Source organism: Xenopus laevis, chromosome 4L (genome assembly GCF_017654675.1).
Source record: "Xenopus laevis strain J_2021 chromosome 4L, Xenopus_laevis_v10.1, whole genome shotgun sequence".
Taxonomy (NCBI): Eukaryota; Metazoa; Chordata; class Amphibia; order Anura; family Pipidae; genus Xenopus; species Xenopus laevis.
Window position 1 is genome coordinate 105751808 of NC_054377.1, and position 25612 is coordinate 105777419.

At 39.1% G+C, this 25612-nt stretch overlaps 1 protein-coding gene across 3 annotated transcripts in view; it reads right to left on the reverse strand.

Annotated features, from left to right (window-relative positions):
- olfm3.L (olfactomedin 3 L homeolog) overlaps positions 1–25612 on the reverse strand; it is an 85299-nt gene that overhangs the window by 27284 nt on the left and 32403 nt on the right. Inside the window, exon 1 of one of the 3 annotated variants that reach the window (XM_041589358.1) lies at positions 416–497. The exons of 1 other annotated variant lie outside the window; for it this stretch is intronic. Coding sequence is in view for 1 of the 2 variants with exons in the window: in NM_001094233.1 (NP_001087702.1) it covers positions 405–533 (129 nt within the window). In the remaining variant the exon portion in view is untranslated. 3 annotated transcript variants of the gene reach the window in all.

Below are 25612 nucleotides of genomic sequence, written 5' to 3' on the forward strand. Positions count from 1 at the left end.
TTGCTCATAACTTTATAGCCACTGTGTCATCAGTTTCTGATACAAACACTGTGAAACTTTTACATCCCCTGATTTTGATTTTGTCCTCATTTTATACTGGTTTTTGTGGTCCCACCAACATACAATGCATTTCTCTGATTTCACATTTTGACAGATTTTACACCATTTTTTTTCTGGCCCCCTGAAAAATGTAAAATGGGGGTTCTACTGTTTAAGATACATGACAACAAATAAGGCACATGGAAATGTTTCAATTTAGAAAGATTCTATGAAAATGAAAGACAGAAAAGTTTTAGGTCCAGGCCTGGAATGCGGCCGCTGCTAAGTAAAGGGTTAATAAAAGCATATGCTAGATCAGGAATGGATCACAGGTGTGGGGAAAGGCAAGGAGTGATTGGACTTACCAAGGCTTTACCTGAGCTTAGTCCTGTGATATTGAGCCCAACCAGGGAAGGGAGAGTCTGGGACATCCAATTAGAAATCATTGCCATGGTGCAAAGCACAGCACCAAGTGTGAGGAACGGAGAGCCCATAGTAGGAAAGCTACTGAGTTTTCATAGTAACTGAATCAGCACAAGAGATGGAAAGAGGGAGGAGTAACGGCTGGAAAAAGCAAACAGCTTCCAACAGGAGGATGTGCCTGAAAGACTGCACACTCACACATTCATCCCATTAATCTAACATGAATATACACGACTTGCCATTTCCCATTAAAAACTCCCATTCTGATGTTGCCCCAAAATATTTAGTGATCCAACCCATAGGAGGAAGGGGAAAAATGAAACCCTACGTCCATTCTATTAGCCAAAAAGCAGGCTTTGTAACTCTACTCAGCTGCTCACTGGATAAACACGGGGCTGATTATCAGCCGATCAAGTTTGCTGACCCAGTTTCTGAAGCAGCCTAGTGACCCATTTAATTCTTTTCATTGGGCGACAAAATATGGTACATTTACATTGGTAACATTCAAGTTAGAATAATATAGTAACATAGTAAGTTCAGTTGAAAAAAAGACACACATCCATCAAGTTCAACCTTTTAAGTCTATATACTGTGTATATATATATATATATATATATATATATATATATATATATATATATATATATATATATATATATATGTAACTTGCCCAACTGCTAGTTAAGCCAGAGGAAAAAAAAAACATTTGAAGCCTCTCCAATTTGCCTCAGAGGGGGGGGGGGAATTCCTTCCTGACTCCCAAGATGGCAATCTTGGTATGACTAATGCACGCTTATACAGCCCTGGATAAGCATTAACTTCTGGCTATGAAACATTTAAAGCATATAAGTAATGACGGCACTGAAATCTAGGCCTGTTGGTTGGCTTATTACTTCTCCTTTTAGTTTAAAATATGTTTTAGGACAGAGCATAAATGGCATTTGCCTTTGGCTCCCACAGTCAAAGAGGAAACAGATAAAAGCACTGAGGACACCTAGGGGGTTGTTTATAAAAGGTCGAGTCTGTGAGCTTTGTGAAGTTTTTTATACCTTGAATGAACTCACAACTCGAATGTTTTCTAATTTATGAAAGAACTCGAATGTAAAAAACTTGAATCAGTGAATTCTGGTGAAAAACCTGAATACTCGATTTAATCGAGTTTTCATTGGAAAAAAAACATTAATAGCTCGAATTAGTCGAATTTTCGAGCAAATCCCACCGAAAAAACCCGAACATGATGAAGGCGATTAACATCTTCAAGTGATTCAAGGCATCTCTGCCATTGGCTTCTACATGACCTTGACAGGTTTTAGCTGAAGTATTTTCAGATTGGAGCTATTTCCAGCTTTGCTGTATACTAAATCTCAAAAAGTTTCTTTTTTAAAAGCCGAAAAACTTGATCTTTGATAAATCTGCCCCTAAAATGATGCATGGTGTAAATTTATCAAAGGTCATGATGCATGGTGTAAATTTATCAACGGTCAAGTTGTTTTTCCAAAAAGTTTGACCTCCAGCCCTCTAGCTGTTGAACTGCAACTGCCTGAACCCCATTGAAAGCCAAAAGATATAAGAGCAGGGATGCAGGTCTTGTTCTGTTGTCTGGGGCCCCCATTACCCTAGAGTGCAAGAACGGGATGTGCAGGGTGGTGAAGTGGAGGCAGCCACATTTTTTTAACCTCACAGCACCAGATAACAGCGGGCACAAATCATGTGATTATTCAGAAGCTATAAGTGAGTTGCATGTGTAGTACAGGTATTGGACATTTTATCCAGAATGCAGGAGTCCTGGGTACTATTTTATTATTACAGAGAAAAAAAATTTTCTTAGAAATTTGAATTATTTCGATAAAATGGAGTCTACGGGAGATGGCCTTCAGAGATTTCTGGATAACAAGTTTTCAGATAATTGACCTCACACCTGTACAACATATTATAGGAACCCCTCAATACACTCTTTTGCATCCGTGGGGACTTTCAACCTTTTCTATGCAACTAATTATAGCAGGGATTTTGCACTATTACACGTTGCATTTTCCTTTGTAAAAAAAAACCTTTCTATCTCCAGCCCTGAATGAAATACAAGGAAAAGTAGAAATGGAGGGGTGGACAGCTAAAACATACAGGATAGTCAGTAGGAGAAACATGCCGACTATCTCATTGAGAAATAACTGCGTTTGACATAACATGCCATAATCTTTGAAATGCTTTTTAGAGGAAGCAAGCACTGCTGAATGCAGTAAGAGCTTTGTTCTCTTTGTTCCAAATACTGTTCAAACATCTGCCAGTCATTGAATATTTCATAGGGAAACTCATATAACTATGGTAATTTATACAGCAAAATATTTTAGGAATGAACAGCAGTAACCACAATCTACTATATTACCTGATATGATTGGAAGAGTTCATTTTTTTTATCCCCATGGGCATAATGTAATAAAGAGTGCGAAATCTGCTTCTGATGTAGTAACCCATAACAACATATTAGCAGGTAGCATGTAATGGTCTGGAGCTTCTCTATTTGCAATAATACAGTTCACAGCCATTTATTTGATTCATTATTAAAATAGCATCTCCCACTAAGGTACAAATGCAAACAAGGAACAGAATAAGTGGTCACTCCTTACTCCTTACTATATTGTCTTGCAAGACATGAAGTGGTAAATAGTGCATATTGTGCTTTAACTATAAAACACAATGTACCCTTTGCATCAACATTTAATAATTAGTTATCACTGAAAGTCTTCTATCTGTGGGTGCAAATCAAGACAAGACGAATTGGCAGAGAGCAGGCTATCATGCTATCCTGAAAGTTTCTTTACAAAGATACCAGTTAAATTTATTGTGTAGCTGAACATGTCTTGCACTTAACAATGCTGGATAAGGCTGCTGAAGGCTGGGATACAAGGAGAATGTTAACAATGATTTTATGGTCAAGTCATTATTCACTCAAGCACAAATGCTGAGCAAAGAAGAGCAAATCATACTCTCTTTACCTAATACAATCAGACATACTGCCTCTGCTCAAGTATGTGTGTGCTTTTAAATATATTCACAAAGATACTTGAGTCTGTATACTCTTCTCTATACTTGCCCCCTTTCACCAAAATGCCACTGTTTCCATTTTCCCAATAAGGTGCAAAGTATAGGGCACATGGATGAAATGGAGCCCTGGAATTAACACACACCTTGGAGAAGTGTTGCTTCCAGGGTTTCCTTTGCATTATGTGCCTACACATGCAACTTTCACCTAATGAATTCTAATGACGTTTTCAGCAATAAAATTATCCTTGTGTCTCCACTGTTGCCAGCAAAACAGGATTTATCAACACACAACCTACAACACTGGGCACCCTTTCATTGTGGGTATGAATTTTGTGGGCATTTTTTCACTCCGAACATTGCCCTTGAATTTTAAAATGAGTCCTACAGTCTAAATTCTGATCAAACAATGCTAATTTGCAAATTTGCAATTCATTAAGATGCATTTACTCTTAAGAAGCCTGTCCTCTTATATTCCTTCCTAATATAGTACATTAATCTGACTTTATCTTCTACCTTGAATTTTAGTTGAGAGTTGTGTACTTTCACCAATGGCAGTGAGGATTATTTACTACATGCAGGGAAGGGTGCAAAATGCATAAAAACTGGTGCAATCCACCCTGTATATACGTGGATTGTCACAGGTCTCTGCACTCCGAAACGGAGTACCGTATTTACTCGCGTATAAGCCGAGTTTTTCAGCACCCAAAATGTGCTGAAAAACTCGACCTCGGCTTATACGCGGGTCATACCGTAGCAACAGTAGCCAATCCCTCACCGGCCGCAGATACGCTCCTTCCGCGGCCCCAACACACCTCCCTCTCCCATAGCGCAGGACTGTCTGTGTGATCGCCGCCCGGAGCAGGTCCAGGAGCTCCGGGCGGCGCGTCCTTCCCTGCCGGCGTTCGCTCTCAAAATGGCGGCGCCCATGGCCGCCACGTGGGTAGCGGCCGGCGCCGCTACCCACGTGGCGGCCATGGGCGCCGCCATTTTGAGAGCGAACGCCGGCAGGGAAGGACGCGCCGCCCGGAGCTCCTGGACCTGCTCCGGGCGGCGATCACACAGACAGTCCTGCGCTATGGGAGAGGGAGGTGTGTTGGGGCCGCGGAAGGAGCGTATCTGCTCCTGGACCTGCACAGACAGTCCTGCGCTATGGGAGAGGCACAGACAGTCCTGCGCTATGGGAGAGGGAGGTGTGTTGGGGCCGCGGAAGGAGCGTATCTGCTCCTGGACCTGCACAGACAGTCCTGCGCTATGGGAGAGGCACAGACAGTCCTGCGCTATGGGAGAGGGAGGTGTGTTGGCGCCGCGGAAGGAGCGTACGGTACCTTTTTTCTGCTTTCCTAGGTGCAGCACCTCATTGATCTTCTGAGCAGCCATGACAGGTGGGAGGTCACAGGGAAAACAAGTGGCAATTGTCCAGCTAATAGTTCTGACTCTTTTAAATCGTTTTAGATAGATTTCTATGCCATAAAACATGATTACACATTTACACATTCACATTTTGAAATCTGACATGAGGCCCCTAGGCTTATACACGAGTCAATAAATTTTTCCAGTTTTCTTAGGTAAATTAGGTACCTCGGCTTATACACGGGTCGGCTTATACACGAGTATATACGGTACATAGATCTGCAGTCCCCTGAAGAATACAGTGCTTCTTTTTTTTGGGAGTGCTGTATTCTTGTAGGCATCATTTAGACACACAAATTAAGAACACCAGTGAATGCAGGCTACAAAGGGACTCTGTATTTACTGCCTGATCTATGGGTCTGCACCTTACTCAGTGCTCTTTGAATGAGACATGCTTTAATGCTAGTGCTCCTGTCATTTAACTAGGCTATGATCTAGTTAAATGACCCTAGCATCTTGCATTTTTCAGTCTCTGGTTCTCAACTGAGTGTTCTGTTGATTTTGTTTTGTCTTTGCTAATGCATTGCTTTGTCAAATAAAGGTTCATATGGTTCCGGTACTAGAAAGTCTTTAAACGAGTGCAGACCGTTAGCTGCTGTATATACACTCAACTTTCCCACTAAATTCTAACTTACTTTTATTGTAGCTGCTCCATATAACTGCACAATATATAATCCATCATACCCTATTTATTCCAGTTATATTTTGGAATTAGCCACTAGATGAGATTGCTTTGTGTAGCCCACACATTAACTAATGTACTTTGCGTCAATGCTCCTCATAACTCATATTTCTTCAGCGGCATATCATTGATCTGCTCCACTGCTCTCATAATGGAACATAAAACTCCCCTTTTATTGCAAATAACTGAAATAAGCATTATTGAAAAGCTAAGACCTACATCAATCTTAAAAGTAAGAATAAATGCATATACAATATGTATATATACACACACACTGTATCAAAAAGTGACTACATAAGAAAGTCAACAATGCAAAGTATAAATACAAAGTGCATATATATAATATATATTTTGTACTAAGTTATAACCAAGAAAAATAAACAGGAGAGGCAAAAAACTGTTGTAAATATATTATGGCAAAATATGTAATATCCAAGTACTACACTACGGGCACATTTACTTAGGGTCGAATATCGAGGGTTAATTAACGTCTTCGAATATTGAAGTCGAAGATTTACCGTAATTCGAAGATTCAAAGGATTTTAATCCATCGATCGAACGATTTTCCTTCAACCAAAAAATTGTTAGAAAGCCTATGGGGACCTTCCCCATAGGCTTACATTGAGGTTCGGCTTACATTGAGGTTCAGTTTCGGCAAAGTAGGGGGTCGAAAGTTTTTTTTAAAGAGATAGTACTTCGACTATTGAATGGTTGAATAGTCAAACAATTTTTAGTTCAAAGCGTTCGATTCTAAGTCGTAGTCGAAGGTCGAAGTAGCCAATTCGATGGTCGAACTAGCCAAAAAAATCATTCAAAATTCTAAGTTTTTTTTTATTCTATTCCTTCTCTTGAACGAAGTAAATGTGCCCCTACTTGTGGATTCGAAAATGACCAGTTATGTTTCTGGGTTCTATGGGAACAAATTGTTAGACAATGCTAAATCTCAAAGCTGGAAAGCTGGTTGCAGGGTAAAACAATTCATTTTTAACCGATTTCCTTTTTCTCTGCAATAATAGGTGTCTATTTGATGATAGCTAGGGCAGCATAAATCCATGTTCATAGCAAAACAATCCTATTGAATGTGAAGCCTCTTATCTGAAAACCTAGGTCCCAAACATTTTGAATACAGTCAATATCTGTGTTCAAAAAGCATCACACAAGCAACTTGAATAAAATGTACTGACTATATAGTGCGGGTGTCCAGAAATTGTTGAAAGTATCTGTCAGTTCCCTGGGGTGTTAATCCTTGTAATTCTCCCATAAGTAGGTTAGTTAGCTATTTAGCTCTGTAATCAGCTTTACAAGTATAAACAGCCCTGCCGGCTGAGCCTTCAAGGTCCATCCATGAAATTAACTTCCAAATCTTCCCTCTTCCATGGTGAAGATATGAGATTCTGAACAAGTTACATTGGAGCCTTATTGATTTAGTCAAAGCAACAGAGAGTTCTAAATCTGAGAGTCTTATTGGCTCTGTCTTTTGCCAGAGGGTCTAAAGCAAGAGGAATGTATCTCACAGCACTTATGCCACTCGTGATGAATAATAAGAAAAAATGCTTCTACTTGTTATGCTGATATAATTTCGAAATTACAGCTGACATTACTCATATTTTCATAATTACTGTATGTTCTTTTTTTCAACAGAAATTTTCAGTTGTGTGCATGCAGCTTCATAGAATGACCAAATGCAAATAACTAGGCTCCTTAGAGAAATCTTCAGGATATTTCTTCCTACTTTACAAGAAAATGTATGAGTGTTCATTGCATATTCATTTTTTGATTAATGATCTTTAAAGAAGACTCTCTAAAGAGTTTGCACAACTAGAAATAGACATTGAAGAACTGCTAAGCAACTTAATCACATCGCCTGAAGAGTCTTTGTTTAGGATTATATGATTTCCTACTTAGAACTGTCAAACAGGGAAAGGCTTTCCATGCTATTAAACAGGCAACTGGCAGAGTATTTGGGCAGGCATCACAAATGGGAAAATGGGAAATAGAACAAGTATTATGGGTGTCATAACTGCTACTTATATATAAATATGGCACAAAAGAGAGGTCCACAGTCAATCTATGTAGATATACCTTCGCCTTTTTTTGTCTTGGAAAAAGAGCCATTTTTGTCCTAGGAAAGAGCCATTTTTGAGTAGGGGGGAGGCACATATTCAGCAACAACTAAAATACCAGTATTTACACAAGTGGATTTCCTTTTTCCACAAGCCTGAAATAACATCAGATGCATGTGTCAGGGGGCCTAGCGGCTCCCAAAGGGAGTGGGCCGGACCAAGGAGGAAGCCAGGAACCAAAGTCCAAGATCGTGGTATCCGAGGGGTTAAACAAGAGAATAGTCAAAGTCCAGGCAAAGTTTCAGGAGGCAGGCAGATCAGGTTCAAAGTCAGAGTTTCAGGCAGGAATCAGGATCAGGATAACAATAGCAAACACACCCAGGTTCTATAGCACAAGAAACCTATAATTGGGCAGGGTTTCAGTGTCCAGGGCGCCCTTTTATGACAAAAACCCAGCACCAGTGATGACATCATCAAGCATCGACACTGCACCCATGTGTTCAACATGGGCGCCGCCATCTTGGATATCCATCGGCACCAGCGATGACGTCATCATGCAGCGACGCTGCACCCATGTGTTCAACATGGGCGCCGCCATCTTGGATTTTCATTGCGACCGCCGAGAAGGTGAGCAGCACCATCGAGTGCTTCTGGCAGTCCTGACAGCATGATACCACTATTATAGAAGCCTTCTCCATGGGTGAATAAACCTTCCACACCTTCTCCCCTCTTTGGTACCTGCTCCCAGCCACGCATTTTCTAGATCTTTGCATAGATGACATTGACCATACTATCAATATCCACTGAAGTTTACTCATTCTTAGTTTAGTTAACTAACTAACTTAGCATGAAAATTCAATCATTAAATAAAAAAACAAAGGTTAAAAAGTGTCAGGAAAAGACCAGGAAGTCAAAAATGTTATAAACGAATAACAGTTACTTGGGGAACTTTGAGGGAATGAAAAGGAAGAGATAAAATTGACTTTGAAGGAAGTTTGTGATTGAAGAGGTTGAACATCCAGCAGACGCTTTCGCAGCATTAAAGCCCGAACAACCAGGCTGCGCGAAAGCTTTTTCCACAAGTTATCAGACTCCTCAACTCACTGCCTGTCCTCCCACTACATTCCAGACACACCTGAACTGTGAACTTAAACTTTGTGAACTGTTAATTTATTTGCACAATTCTAAAGGTTTACACATGTATATATCCAATTTCTGCCTATATATTGCACATTTCATGTTTATATATTTATTGTGTATTTTTAAGTGCCTTTTTGTGATATGTACTAGCTGGAGCCACGTCGTCTCGTCTCACTGTATATTCGTATACTGCTGAGATGACAATAAAGTTTACTTTGACTTTGACTTCTTCGACTTCCTCACTTTATTTTAACCAGTTCCCCCACTCCACTTTCCCGATTCCCCTTCATAGATCACAATGTGAAAGACACACTTTCTCACATTTAAATATCACAGGAAGCTGTAATGACTTAATGACTTTGAAAAAAAACTATTTTTCTCCTGGGATTTCCCTCTATCTGGCATCAGAATTCTGAATCATCCTTACCATTAGATGCATTTAATTCTACATAATTGTTATAATGTTTTTGCACAATTGGGTTAGGCTATATTAGTGTTATTATTACCATGGGATGTATAACATTTGACCTCCAGCTGTTGCATTATATCTTTCAATTAGGATTATTCATTTTATATATGAGATATGTATTAAATATCCACACACAACAATCCAGTTTACTACAGAAATCTAAAGTCACTATGTTTGGCATTTTATACATACTATTTAAAGGAGAAGGAAAGGTTAAAACTAAGTATGCCTTATCAGAAAGGTCTATCTAAATATACCAGTAAACCCCCAAAGTAATGTTGCTCTGAGTCCCCTGTCAAAAGAAACAGCACATTTCTTTCCTTCTATTGTGTACTCATGGGCTTCTGTATCAGACTTCCTGCCTTCAGCTTAAACCTCATTGCCCTGGGCAAGAGCATGCTCAGTTTGCTCCTCTCCCCCCTCCCCCTCCCTTCTCTACTGTAATCTGAGCCCAGAGCAGGGAGAGACTCGGGCAGGAAGTGATGTCACACCACATTAATACTGCAGCTCCTATTCTAAACAAACAGAGAGTTTCTAGAGCTGTTACTCGGGTATGGTAAAACATTCTGCAGAATAAATATAGCATTCTAGCTTGCACTATTGCAGCTAATCTATTGGCAATAAAATGCCTCTGTAGCTTTCCTTCTCCTTTAAGGCAATATTTTGTTGAATCAGCTGGGACAGTCATTACTGATGCATGTTCCTTCATGGATGGCTGCTGATATAATATGCATATCATTACATGCAAGTCACTGTTATTTGAATCTCATGGGAAATTGTGTGGGAAAGATGCATATATAATTCATATATATATATGAGATCTGAATTTCCGTACAAACAATGTTAGCAACAACAAAACAGTTCATCAAAATATAATGTAATATTTGCACTTCCAAACTGCTAGCTCAGTGCAGATTTTATATTTTATTGTGAGGGTGGTGCAGATGAAAGCACAGTGTCCATGAAAAATTATATTCATATAGGGAGCAAAGGAGTAATTAGACTTTGTTTAGATTAATCAAAATGCAGCAACCCAAATCACAATCAGTTTCTTGGTTCAACTGCCTTTATCCACCCATATCTGTCATGTGGGTCTGTGCATCTTTCTGCTACAGACATGCCAATTCTCACAATCCCTTAAAGCTATGCCACTATTAGAGAGGTAAACTATAAAGTGAACATCTGCCAGTCCCATATATCACTCCAAAACCAAGGGCATCAATATGAAGTTGATCCTCTCTGTGCTTCACTTCTGCTTGTCTGGGCAGGCTTATCCACTAGATGTTGGATCATTGGTTGGATTTGGTTTCATTCATATATATATATGGGGTTGGGCAATGATGGTGCCAGAATTACGTCTGTTTCAACACAACCCTCACAGACTCAATGTAAAGTCTGCTGCAGCCTCCTACTGTCAACTAATAAAATCTAGCAAATGCTAGAGGGGCTGCTGTTAAATGCTATGTATTCACTTAAAATTGGACTGTTTGGGCCTCTGTGCTAAAATGCTAGGGACTATTTTTAATCTCAGTCCAGATCTTGTCTGCTGATTTCTTTACAGGGTCTGTAGGGTCTGACATGGGACATATCCAAATATGCATATACATATTAATACTCACTGTACTTCAACCTTGTTTTTTGTGATTGTACTTGTGGTAATTCTCACCATCTGTCTCTTGGGTGCAAAAATGTCCCTTGCACAGAAGACTACTGATAACAAACCAGTCACAACAAAGGGGAAAGGGATTTTCTTAATCACAAGGACCAAACATGTAGTAGCTACAGTTTCCCTGTTTACCATATACATAGTATATAAACATAACAAAAGCCATATATTTTTAAAAATATGATTAAAACAAAAGGCAAAAAGTCCTACTAATTGAACTATTGTTGAACAGGGGATATACTTCCCATTTAAAGAGGATTATGTATTGCTATTGTGTGGATTTACGTAAGTAGACTTTGTACTGTTGACCTGTGGACTGCATAAGGGAGGACTCTATCTGCTATGCTGTGATTGCTTTATGCAATTCTACTGTTATTATTGTGGGTTTCAATTGATTTTTGCTTGCTTTCCTTTCTGCAAGCCCTTTTTTTTTTGCAGATGTGTAATTTAGGGGAAGAAGCTTTAATCCCACTGATGTCTGAACTGTTACTGAAGAGACAGGTATACACTATAGGAAGCACTAGAGCTGGCCTTACCCAATCTTGAACAGTACCTGCCATGAACACCTCTTTTTGTTCTGTTGTTCAAGCTGACAGCTTGAAGGATCGAAACTGCAGGAACTCTAGATTTGTTCATGATCTGCCCATGCTCCAACATTATGTTTCATCAGCAGATAGCAATTTCAGGAATGCAGGATGGTGTTGAAACAACCCACCTCTAACCTGTCATACCAGTCTAGATAGCAGTATGTTGGAAACCTCAACCAAATCTGGGCATGTATCACTATCTCATTTACTAACAGTCTGCATATTTTGCACTGGTGCAGTAGAGGTAACTGCTGATTGCTATTACTTACTGCACTGATGCTAAATTGGTCAACAACCACATCCGCAATGTTTCCTTATTTTTTTTGTAAAATGTATCCAGATCCTTGTGTACATATTGAAAAACATATTAAGTCCTCGCGTGATCATCAACATATTTAATATTCAATGTCAAAACACAGCTATATGCAAACTAAAGTTGCTAATCCTTGTAGTTGTTTACCTTGCCATATTCTGCTCTAATAACTTTTATATGAATTGCCAAAAGTTTTCTGAATTTATCACAATTTAGGAAATTGCTGTCTGATCTCAGTCAGTTACACACATTTTAGTTGATACTGTACAATCTCTTTATCTCTGCCTTAGTTAGTCATTCTCTAAGTCTCCCTGGGCTGAGTTAAAATATTTCAGCCCACGCCAGCATCTTATTTAGCAGGCTTCTTGATGGGAACACAGCTAACTGGAAGCCAGAAAATAGGATCGATTTCTAGTCTGAGTGATTCCTCCGGCATTTGAACAGAGAGGGTTCACTCTGGGGGGCTGTGAATTGTCAAAGTGGTGCCTCCTGGCAGTAATGTTGTACAGAAAGAATACAGCAAATAGAAGCATAATCTCTAAGGAGTTGTTGCAATAGCGAAGATTTGTAGCTTGGCTTATGGCATTTCACTTACTTGTCACAGTTATACAAAAATGACAAATTCAGAAGCATTATAGGAATTCCCAGTGAATTTTGTGTGGGGATAATAAACTATTTCAGGCAGTTTCTTACAGAATATAGATAAGTGCATGCATATGAAAAACTTGCTCTACATATAGTGTAAGGAGGTAACATAAATACATCTTAAGAAATATATATATATATATATATATATATATATATATATTTATATATATATATATATATATATATATATATATATAATCTGTTAACTATTAGATCTTAATTGACACTCAGAAGAAGAAATGTTCTATTCTCAGCTATGAAAGGTTTTTATCTAATGAGACATACTCTATTTACATTCCCTGAAGAAGTTTTACTGCCAGATGCCATAGTTACCATATAGTTGGCCAGGTGCAAGACTTTGAATGGACCTAAAAATACGGAACACCACCAAACCAGAACACTTGCTGTTACCTCTACAACCTCTCTAACTCTTTCAGCAGTTATCAGTAATGAGTGGAGATTTCCTGTTAGAGTTACATGCATTCTTGATATATATTTAAGGAATATTTATACAAAACACCAGTATTAGACTATTTGTTGTAGGAAATGGTATTCTAAGACATTGTCATTGTTTTATTTATATTGTTTATGAAGAATTTAACTTTTTGTTTTACTCCTTTACAGTTTGGGTCTTGTATATCCTGGCAAACAGGTAGGAGTTTGAGACTCAGAATAGAAGAGGAATAGGAGAAGGTCTAAACAGAAAAATAAGCAATAAAAAGTAGCGATCGGCGAATTTGCGCCATTTCACTTTGCGAAATTTTGCGAAACGGCGCCAGCATCTTGTTTTTGACTTTGGCGTCCGTTTTTGACACCGGCATCAGTTTTTTTTTGGCAAAGATGCGCTGGCGTCCAAAAAAATGACGCCGGCCATTTTGTGAATTTATTCGCTGGCGGTGATCACGCAAATTCACCGCAAATTCGCGCCTGGCGAATATATTCGCCCATCACTAATAAAAAGTAACAAAAATAGTAGCATGGAGCATCAGTTTTATGCTTTGTAAACATTGCTTTGCTGACTGATCGATGAAGAGTTCACAAAAAGGTTAAAAAAAAAAAAAATAGACTTGCAGGTCAAACTGCTGAATAATTTTCATGGAATAAAGAGATCACTTTCATCAGAACAGCCTCCTCCAGCAGGAAATTCATCACTTCGTAGTGTGAGACGATCTATTATCACTGTCATTTGTGCCTCAAAATATCAAGTGCCCACAGGCAGGAATTTAAAAACTTGTCAACTAGATCACTGCAGCCGACAAGATGTATGCGGAAATATTGCTCTCTGTGCAAACATCTACCAGCACACATAATAAATAATAAAAGATATTGTTTTTAAATGTTGTGGATATATTATTTAATGTGTACAGGCAATCTTAAACGGTTTATGATATTGTATTTTTGTTCTGAAACCTTGACCCACGTGTATCCTAAGATACCTGTTTATGAAAGTTTGAGGTTTTTTTTTAAAAATCCTGATAAAAAAAGTGTAAACGAATAAAAGGGCAGAACAAATCCAAGCAAGAATTCAAAGACCTTTAACCCTTTAAGTGCCAGCAGAATTTCACATTTTGGTTACGCGAAATGCCAGCCGTTTTTAAGCATTTTGTGCTCTCTCACTTTAGGGGCATTTTCTGAGGGGAAACCTATAGTTTACCTAGGAAAACTATACATTGTTTTTTTCGGTAGAAACTGAGCTTTCTAAATCTGCCTGAGTTTTCATGTATTTCCACCTGTGCAAAAAAATTTATAGTGCTAAATAACAAAAAAAAATGAAAAATTACCATTTTTCATTGTATATCAATTTATACCAGAAAAATATTTCATTTTACAGATGAAAATCCAACTGATTTGGAAAGCCTTATGTCTCTCGAACGTGCCAATACCAGATATGTATAGTTTTAGGGAGATTTAGGATTTCTGTACAGCAAAAACTCCCGGCAGTATATTACTGAATTTTGAAAGCACTAAGGCAGAAAACGGCATGCTTTAGATTCCAAGGCAAAAAATCCTGAAACCATAGGTTTACCCCAGAAAACCATACATTTTTGAAAAGTACACATTCTGCCGATTACAAAATGGGTAACTATGTCTCTCTACTCCCAACTACCAAACAGAAAAGCTTGTCTGAACATAGCGGTTTTTCAAAATAAAATTCAAAATTTTGAAAAATCATTTCAAAGGTTTTATTTTGCTGCTCCGCATATCCCAAACTATATTACGTACCAAGAAAAAGCACCTGAAATATGATTGCCAGGGGTCCACTGAACAGTTTGATATCCATTATGCATAGGTTTACCAAAGTATCTGGCATTTAGAGACACAAATATGAAGTTAGCGCATCCAAATTGTTCAGGACTTTACTTCAGCTACTGAGAAATCAACACATTGACTGCATTTTTTGTGGGGTAAAAACACAGAAATATATGTTTACCCCCCAAACCCATATATTTTTGGAAAGAACACATTCTACAGAATCTAAAATGGGTACCCATGCCTTTCTGCCTCCAAACTACTGAGTCGCAAGGCTTTCCCAAAATTGTCGGTTTTGGTGAAATATCTGAAAATTGCCTCAAAACTTCAACTTCCCAGCACCATATCACCCATGTATCATTACGTACTAAGAAAAAGCACCCTAAATATGATTGCCAGGGTTCCTCTGAACATTTTGGTGGCCATTGTTCATAAGTTTACCAAAGTATCTGGCATTTAGAGGCCCCAAAATGAAGTTAGCGCATACAAACAGTCCCGTGAGTAACTTCATCTAATGAGAAATCAACACATTGACTGCATTTTTGTGGGGTAAAAACACAGAAATATATGTTTACCCCCCAAAACCCATATATTTTTGGAAAGTACACATTCTACAGAATCTAAAATGGGTACCCATGCCTTTCTGCTCCAAACTACTGAGTCGCAAGGCCTTCCCACAATTGTCGGTTTTGGTGAAATATCTGAAAATTGCCTCAAAGCTTCAACTTCTCAGCACCATATCACCCATGTATCATTACGTACTAAGAAAAAGCACCCTAAATATGATTGCCAGGGTTCCTCTGAACATTTTGGTGGCCATTGTTCATAAGTTTACCAAAGTATCTGGCATTTAGAGGCCCCAAAATGAAGTTAGCGCATACAAACAGTCCCGTGGGTAACTTCAGCTAATGAAAAATCAACACATTGACTGCATTTTTGTGGGGTAAAAACACAGAAATATATGTTTACCCCCCAAAACCCATATATTTTTGGAAAGTTCACATTCTACAGAATCTAAAATGGGTACCCATGCCTTTCTGTTCCAAACTACTGAGTCGCAAGGCTTTCCCACAATTGTCGGTTTTGGTGAAATATCTGAAAATTGCCTCAAAGCTTCAACTTCTCAGCACCATATCACCCATGTATCGTTACGCACCAAGAAAAAAACACCCTAAATATGATTGCCAGGGTTCCTCCAAACAGTTTGGTGGCCATTGTTCATAGGTTTACCAAAGTATCTGGCAGTTAGAGGCCTCAAAATGAAGTTAGCGCATACAAATAGTCCTGTGGGTAACTTCATCTAATGAAAAATCAACACATTGACTGCATTTTGTGGGGTAAAAACACAGAAATATATGTTTACCCCCCAAACCCATATATTTTTGGAAAGTACACATTCTACCGAATCTAAAATGGGTACCCATGCCTTTCTGCTCCAAACTACTGAGTCGCAAGGCTTTCCCACAATTGTCGGTTTTGGTGAAATATCTGAAAATTTCCTCAAAGCTTCAACTTCTCAGCACCATATCACCCATGTATCGTTACGCACCAAAAAAAACACCCTAAATATGATTGCCAGGGGTCCTCCAAACAGTTTGGTGCCCACTGTGCATAGGTTTACCAAAGTATATGGCAGTTAGAGGCCCCAAAATGAAGTTAGCGCATACAAATAGTCCTGTGGGTAACTTCAGCTAATGAAAAATCAACACATTGACTGCATTTTTGTGGGGTAAAAACACAGAAATATATGTTTACCCCCCAAACCCATATATTTTTGGAAAGTACACATTCTACCGAATCTAAAATGGGTACCCATGCCTTTCTGCTCCAAACTACTGAGTCGCAAGGCTTTCCCACAATTGTCGGTTTTGGTGAAATATCTGAAAATTGCCTCAAAGCTTCAACTTCTCAGCACCATATCACCCATGTATCGTTACGCACCAAAAAAAAAACACCCTAAATATGATTGCCAGGGGTCCTCCAAACAGTTTGGTGCCCACTGTGCATAGGTTTACCAAAGTATATGGCAGTTAGAGGCCCCAAAATGAAGTTAGCGCATACAAATAGTCCTGTGGGTAACTTCAGCTAATGAAAAATCAACACATTGACTGCATTTTTGTGGGGTAAAAACACAGAAATATATGTTTACCCCCCAAACCCATATATTTTTGGAAAGTACACATTCTACCGAATCTAAAATGGGTACCCATGCCTTTCTGCTCCAAACTACTGAGTCGCAAGGCTTTCCCACAATTGTCGGTTTTGGTGAAATATCTGAAAATTGCCTCAAAGCTTCAACTTCTCAGCACCATATCACCCATGTATCGTTACGCACCAAAAAAAACACCCTAAATATGATTGCCAGGGGTCCTCCAAACAGTTTGGTGCCCACTGTGCATAGGTTTACCAAAGTATATGGCAGTTAGAGGCCCCAAAATGAAGTTAGCGCATACAAATAGTCCTGTGGGTAACTTCAGCTAATGAAAAATCAACACATTGACTGCATTTTTGTGGGGTAAAAACACAGAAATATATGTTTACCCCCCAAACCCATATATTTTTGGAAAGTACACATTCTACCGAATCTAAAATGGGTACCCATGCCTTTCTGCTCCAAACTACTGAGTCGCAAGGCTTTCCCACAATTGTCGGTTTTGGTGAAATATCTGAAAATTGCCTCAAAGCTTCAACTTCTCAGCACCATATCACCCACGTATCGTTACGCACCAAAAAAAAACACCCTAAATATGATTGCCAGGGGTCTTCCAAACAGTTTGGTGCCCACTGTGCATAGGTTTACCAAAGTATATGGCAGTTAGAGGCCCCAAAATGAAGTTAGCGCATACAAATAGTCCTGTGGGTAACTTCAGCTAATGAAAAATCAACACATTGACTGCATTTTTGTGGGGTAAAAACACAGAAATATATGTTTACCCCCCAAACCCATATATTTTTGGAAAGTACACATTATACAGAATCTAAAATGGGTACCCATGCCTTTCTGCCCCAAACTACTGAGTCGCAAGGCTTTGCCAAATTTGGCGGTTTTGGTAAAATATTCTGAAAATTGCCTCAAAGCTTCAACTTTCCAGCATCGTATTGTCCATGTATCATTACCAGCATAAAGCATCCTAAATATAAACATAGGGGTCTACTAAACAGTTTGATGCCCAATGTGCATAGATATACCAAACTATGTGGGGCACAGAGACCCCCAAATGACAATATGTATAGACATTTTCACGGCTGACGCGCTGGCTGCTGCAATATAACCACCCAGTGTGTGTATTATGCGACATTAGACCACCTAACAGTACAGAGACCCCAGAAAACCATATATTTTCAGAAAGTACACATTCTGACGAATCCAATATGGGTAAATATGTGTTCCTACTGCAAACTGTCAAACTGCAAAGCAATGCTGAACGTAACGGTTTTTATCAAATTTCTGAAAATCGTCACAAAGCTTGAATTTTACCCCATTATATGCCCCACATTTCGTAACTTATCAGCATAAAACATCCTGAATATGAACGCCAGGGGTCTACTGAACACTTTGATGCCCAATATGCATAGATATACCAAACTATGTGGCGCACAGAGACCCCCAAATGACAATAGTGTATATACATTTTCACGGCTGACGCACGCTGGCTGCTGCAATATAAGCACCCGGTGTGTGTAATATGCGACATTAGACCCCCCTAACAGTACAGAGACCCCAGAAAACCATATATTTTCAGAAAGTACACATTCTGACGAATCCAAAATGGGTAAATATGTGTTCCTACTGCAAACTGTCAAACTGCAAAGCAATGCTGAACGTAACAGTTTTTATCAAATTTCTGAAAATCGTCACAAAGCTTGAAATTTATCCCATTATATGCCCCACATTTCGTAACTTATCAGCATAAAACATCCTAAATATGAGCGCCAGGGGTCTACTGAACACTTTGATGCCCAAAATGCATAGATATACCAAACTATGTGGCGCACAGAGACCCACAAATGACAATATGTATAGACATTTTCACGGCTGACACGCTGGCTGCAGCAATATAACCACCCGGTGTGTGTGTATTATGCGACATTAGACCACCTAACAGTACAGAGACCCCAGAAAACCATATATTTTCAGAAAGTACACATTCTGACGAATCCAATATGGGTAAATAAGTGTTTCTACTGCAAACTGCCAAACTGCAAAGCAATGCTGAACATAACGGTTTTTATCAAATTTCTGAAAATCGTCACAAAGCTTGAATTTTACCCCATTATATGCCCCACATTTCGTAACTTATCAGCATAAAACATCCTGAATATGAACGCCAGGGGTCTACTGAACACTTTGATGCCCAATATGCATAGATATACCAAACTATGTGGCGCACAGAGACCCCCAAATGACAATAGTGTATACATTTTCACGGCTGACGCGCGCTGGCTGCTGCAATATAAGCACCCGGTGTGTCTAATATGCGACATTAGACCCCCCTAACAGTACAGAGACCCCAGAAAACCATATATTTTCGGAAAGTACACATTCTGACGAATCCAATATGGGTAAATATGTGTTCCTACTGCATACTGTCAAACTGCAAAGCAATGCTGAACGTAACGGTTTTTATCAAATTTCTGAAAATCGTCACAAAGCTTGAATTTTACCCCATTATATGCCCCACATTTCGTAACTTATCAGCATAAAACATCCTGAATATGAACGCCAGGGGTCTACTAAACACTTTGATGCCCAATATGCATAGATATACCAAACTATGTGGCGCACAGAGACCCCCAAATGACAATAGTGTATACATTTTCACGGCTGATGCGCGCTGGCTGCTGCAATACAAGCACCTGGTGTGTGTAATATGCGACATTAGACCCCCCTAACAGTACAGAGACCCCAGAAAACCATATATTTTCAGAAAGTACACATTTTGACGAATCCAATATGGGTAAATATGTGTTCCTACTGCAAACTGTCAAACTGCAAAGCAATGCTGAACGTAACGGTTTTTATCAAATTTCTGAACATCGTCACAAAGCTTGAATTTTACCCCATTATATGCCCCACATTTCGTAACTTATCAGCATAAAACATCCTAAATATGAGCGCATGGGGTCTACTGAACACTTTGATGCCCAATATGCATAGATATACCAAACTATGTGGCGCACAGAGACCCCCAAATGACAATATGTATAGACATTTTCACGGCTGACGCGCTGGCTGCTGCAATATAACCACCCAGTGTGTGTATTATGCGACATTAGACCACCTAACAGCACAGAGACCCCAGAAAACCATATATTTTCAGAAAGTACACATTTTGACGAATCCAATATGGGTAAATAAGTGTTTCTACTGCAAACTGCCAAACTGCAAAGCAATGCTGAACATAACGGTTTTTATCAAATTTCTGAAAATCGTCACAAAGCTTGAATTCTACCCCATTATATGCCCCACATTTCGTAGCTTATCAGCATAAAACATCCTAAATATGAGCGCCAGGGGTCTACTGAACACTTTGATGCCCAATATGCATAGATATACCAAACTATGTTGCGCACAGAGACCCCCAAATGACAATATGTATAGACATTTTCACAGCTGACGCGCTGGCTGCTGCAATATAAGCACCTGGTGTGTGTATTATGCGACATTAGACCCCCCTAACAGTACAGAGACCCCAGAAAACCATATATTTTCAGAAAGTACACATTCTGACGAATCCAAAATGGGTAAATAAGTGTTTCTACAGCAAACTGCCAAACTGCAAAGCAATGCTGAACATAACGGTTTTTATCAAATTTCTGAAAATCGTCACAAAGCTTGAATTTTACCCCATTATGTGCCCCACATTTCGTAACGTATCAGCATAAAACATCCTAAATATGAATGACAGGGGTCTACTGAACACTTTGATGCCCAATATGCATAGATATACCAAACTATGTGGCGCACAGAGACCCCCAAATGGATATATAGTAGATAAAATTTACATAGGCAAAACAAAATAACACAGAACAGTGTGAAATGCAAATAAATCACCAAAAACTAATAAAACCACAAAAATCAATGCTTTTTTTTTTCACACTAGTGTAATCGGCCACCAGAATTACCGTTTGAATATTTTAGCTGGGCCAAATCGATTATACGGGCAGAAACAAGTGAACAACACAAATGCAGAGCTGAAAATGCAATAAAATGGCTAAAAATTCAATAAAATGGCTAAAAATGCACCAAAATACCCAAAATTGCAATATAACCACCAAAATAACATACAAAAGCTATTGCACAGTACGGTTAGCGAATACGCTATTCGGAACGGCAATAAAACATTTTTTTTAGCCCAAAAAGAGACGATGCGATAAGAAAAAAAAAAAAAAAGCCACAAAGCCATATATGTACATATGCGTGTGCACAACGGGTAAATTGCATGTTATTTGCGCATGTGCGCGTGTGCAAGTGTACATGGGTGCTGTGAGTGTGTGTGACCCCCCAATCCCCAAAAATCTATGTGTGAGTGTGTGTAAGTGTGAATGTAAGTGTATATTACTGTAATAAGTGTGTGTTGGTGTGTTTGTGTGTTTTGTGTGTGTAAATGTTACACTTACCTGGGGTAGATGCTGCAGATCGATCAGAAAGGGTCCCACGCAGCAGATCTCCAGCTCCAACGATCATCAGCCATGTGGGGGCGGAGCTGGGCGGAAGTGCGGCGCAGGCAGCAGCAGGACGCATAGGAAACGCGTCCCTGCTGCTGCTTTGGGGCCCCTGGGCGATCGCGCCCCAGGGGCCACACGATCCCCTGCTCTGCTCGTTGTCTAGGGGCAGGGGATCGTGAAGGAGCGGAGCGAGCGGCTCTAACAGCCGCTCCTCCGCTCGCAAACCCGGAAGTGCTGCAGAACGTAGAATCTACGATCTGTGGCACTTTGGTCCTTTGATCCACAGAACGTAGATTCTACGTTCTGTGGCACTTAAAGGGTTAAATCCTTTTTCATTTATTTACAAGTGAAAAAAACTTGGAAGTAAATATTTTATAATTTTCTAAATACAGCTCCCATTGACTTATATTTGACCTTGACAGTTTTTAGATGGTCACCTTTTACATTAGCGTTTTTCATGTTTTTAATGTTTAATAAATAAATATTAGCTTGAGGTTCAAAATGAAATCCAGCATCCATACATACACACACTGACACTGACCCCTCCATACACTCATATAATTTATGTATATCTACATTAACTATAGAATTTAGTATCACAATAGCCTTGGATATTATGCTTGTCCAAGAAATCATCCAAGCCATTCTTAAAAGCATTAACAGAATCAGCCATCACAACATCACCTGGCAGTGCATTCCACAACCTCACTGTACTCACTGCTTCAAATGAAAGTTCTTTTCCTCTAGTTTGAAGGGGTGGCCTCTGGTGTGGTGAACCTCTTAATGGGTAAAAAGGTCCCCTGCTATTTGTCTATAATGTCCTCTAATGTACTTGTAAAGTGTAATCATGTCCCCTCGCAAGCGCCTTTTTTCCAGAGAAAACAACCCCAACCTTGACAGTCTACCCTCATAATGTAAGTCTTCCATCCCTCTAACCAGTTTAGTTACATGTCTCTGCATTCTCTCCAGCTCATTTATATTCCTGTTAAGCACTCGAGCACAAACCTGTCCAGGTGAGGCCTTACCAGGGACCTATAAAGAGCAAAATTATGTTTTTATCCCTTGAGTTAATGCCCTTTTTTATGCAAGACACATACTGACACTGCCAAGCATTAGACAACTTGTTATCTACAAAATGCCTAGATCCTTCTCAGTTAAGGAAACTCCTAACACACAGCCATTTTCTGTATAACTTGCATTTATATTATTTTTGCCAAAGTTCATAATCTTGCATTTATCAACATTGAACCTCATTTTCCAGTTTGCTGCCCAGTTTTCCAATTTAGTCAAATCACTCTGCAAAGTGGCAGCATCCTGCCTGTATAGTTCTGCACAATTTAGTAGCATCAGCAAAATTAGAACCAGTACTCTCAGTGCTCACCTTCAGGTCATTAATAAACAAGTTGAAAAGCAAAGTACCAAGTACAGAGCCCTGCAGTACACCACTAACACTGGTCCAATTGGAAAATGTTCCATTTACCACCACTCAGGGACAGAACTGATTTGTGTAAAAAAAAAAATGAAAAGTAACAGTTCAGAATCTCTGTCCTCAGCAACCAGCTATCTATAAGTACCATCCTCCCAAATATTTAATAGGCAAAAAAGGTATAAAAAATAGAGTAAACCAGTGATTGCCAGTGATGTTGCCCAGGGCAACCAATCAGCAGCTAGATGTCACCAGTTAGAAAACAAAAGCAAAGATCTGATTGGTTGCTATTAGTGATGGGCGAATTTGCGAAATTCGAAATTTGCGAAACGGCGAAAAATTCGTGAAACGGTGCCGGCGTCTAGTTTTTGACGCCGGCGCCCGTTTTTGACGCCGGCGTCCGTTTTTTGAAAAAAAATTTTTTGACGCCGGCGATTTTTTTACCGCGAATTTTCGCAGGCGTTTCGCGAATTTCACCGCGAATTTGCGCCTGCCGAATAAATTCGCCCATCACTAGTTGCTATTAGCAATATCATCAGTAGTAATGAGCAAAATTTTTCACCATGTTTCAGAGGGAAAATGACGCCCATAGACTCTAATGGGTGAGAAAATGTTTTGTGTGTCAAATAGACTTCACTACATTTCGCAGAATTTTCGCCGTTTCACAAATTTTTGCCGGAGCAAAACAGGTCAGATTCACCAATCATTAATCACCAATAATGTTTCACTCCACTTTTTACACAGCATGATAAATAGACCCCTGAATGTACTAAATCTGAAAGGGATGCTATCATCCAAAGGGTAATCAGTAATTCATGTTACTATTATTCAGAGTTATGAAGCTGCTTCTGAGGAGGGGAAATTTGATTTGATTAATAAAGAACAATCTCCAAGTTTTAAGTTGCTCTTGGGCAAATTTGATACATTCAAAAATGTTGCTCATGTTTTATCCACTGTCCACAATATCTAACTTTTACTTTTCATCCTAATGTGGCAAATCTCTGGGGATGCTAGAGAAAGTTACAAGGTAGCAATGCTCTGACAGAGGATCATCCTAGAGATTAGGTACAGGTATGGGATCTGTTATACAAATACCCATTATTCAGAAAGTGGAATTACAGAAAGGCTGCTGCCATGGACCCCATTTTATCTAAATAATCCAAATTTCTTCCTTTTCAAGTATAAAACAGTACCTTATACTTGATCCAGATATAATTATTTTTTATTTGAATCAAATCCAGCCTATTGGGTTTTGCTTTTACAATGTTTACATGATTTTCTAGATAGACTTAAAGGCATTCTGTCATGATTTTTATGGTGTTGTTTTTATTTCTAAATTACACTGTTTTAAGTTGTAATATTGGAGTGTAGGCAGCCATCTCAGGTCATCTGCCTGGTCATGAGCTTGTGTAGAAAGAGCCAGCACTTTAGGATGGAACTACTTTCTGGTAGGCCGTTGTTTCTCCTACTCAATTTTACTGAATGTGTCTCAGAGGGACCTCTGAGACACATATAGAGATTCTTAGATCTACCAGGTAGCTGTTATCTTGTGTTAGGGAGCTGCTATCTGGTTACCTTCCCATTGTTCTGCTGCTGGGCTGCTGGGGAGGGGGGTAAGGGAAGGGGGTGATATCACTCCAACTTGCAGTACTACTGTAAAGAGTGACTGAGCTTTATCAAAGCACAAGTCACATGACTAGGGGCCGCTGGGAAACTGACAATATGTCTAGTTCCATGTCAGATTTCAAAATTAAATATAAAAAAAGCTGTTTGCTCTTTTGAGAAACAGATTCCAGTGCAGAATTCTGCTGGAGCAGCACTATTAACTGATGCGTTTTGAAAAAAACATGTTTTCCCATGACTGTATCATTTTAAGATATGAAGATCCGTTATCTGGAAAACCCCAGGTACTGCGCATTTTGCATGACAGGTCTCATACCTACACAATGCTCCTCCAGAGGCATATCAACTCTGGTTTTGCCTTGTATTTAAAAGATATATATATATATATATATATATATATATATATATATATATATATATATATATATATATATATATATATATATTATTTTTCACTATTATGCAGCAGTTTTTTCAGTTTTACCTTTAATAACTGTTTAATAACAGTTCAGTTCAGTTTTACCTTTAATAACTATTTAAAGAGAGATGAGCCCTGGATACACTAGACTCTTTTCTTCGTTCCCCTTATTGCTGCCCTTGCCTCAGTTTTAACTCATTATACATGGGGTTTAGATGTGAGGGAGATCTGATTGAATAACTATTCCACTTCTCACAATCACTCTGATTATCCAAGTAGATTGTGTGTAAACTGAAATTGTTTCCTTTCTCACTGCTCTCTAGTGTTTGGAACACATGATGCAAACAATAGATTATTATCTTTAAACAAAACAGACAGAATCATTCTGAAGCACAAGCTTTATTTATGATGCACATAGGGACATATTGGCCCTTTATTGGTCATGACAGGTATGCATGCACTGGTATCAGAATACGTTAATAAAAGCTGGTGCAGAACAGGAAATGCAAATTTGCCTTGAAGGTTGAAGGAATTACTAATGAGTTGACATAAACAGGGAAAACTATGGAACCAATGACCAAAGTTGACAGAACAGCTCAAAGGGAAAAACAGATGAGGTTTCAGAAAAAGAAATCTGGTACAATAGATTAGAAGTCACAAGCTTAGAAGCATCTCTAAGCCCAGAGGGGGTTATTTATTGAGTCAAGTGAATCTGAACGATCAAGAAAAATGAGAGTGCTAAAG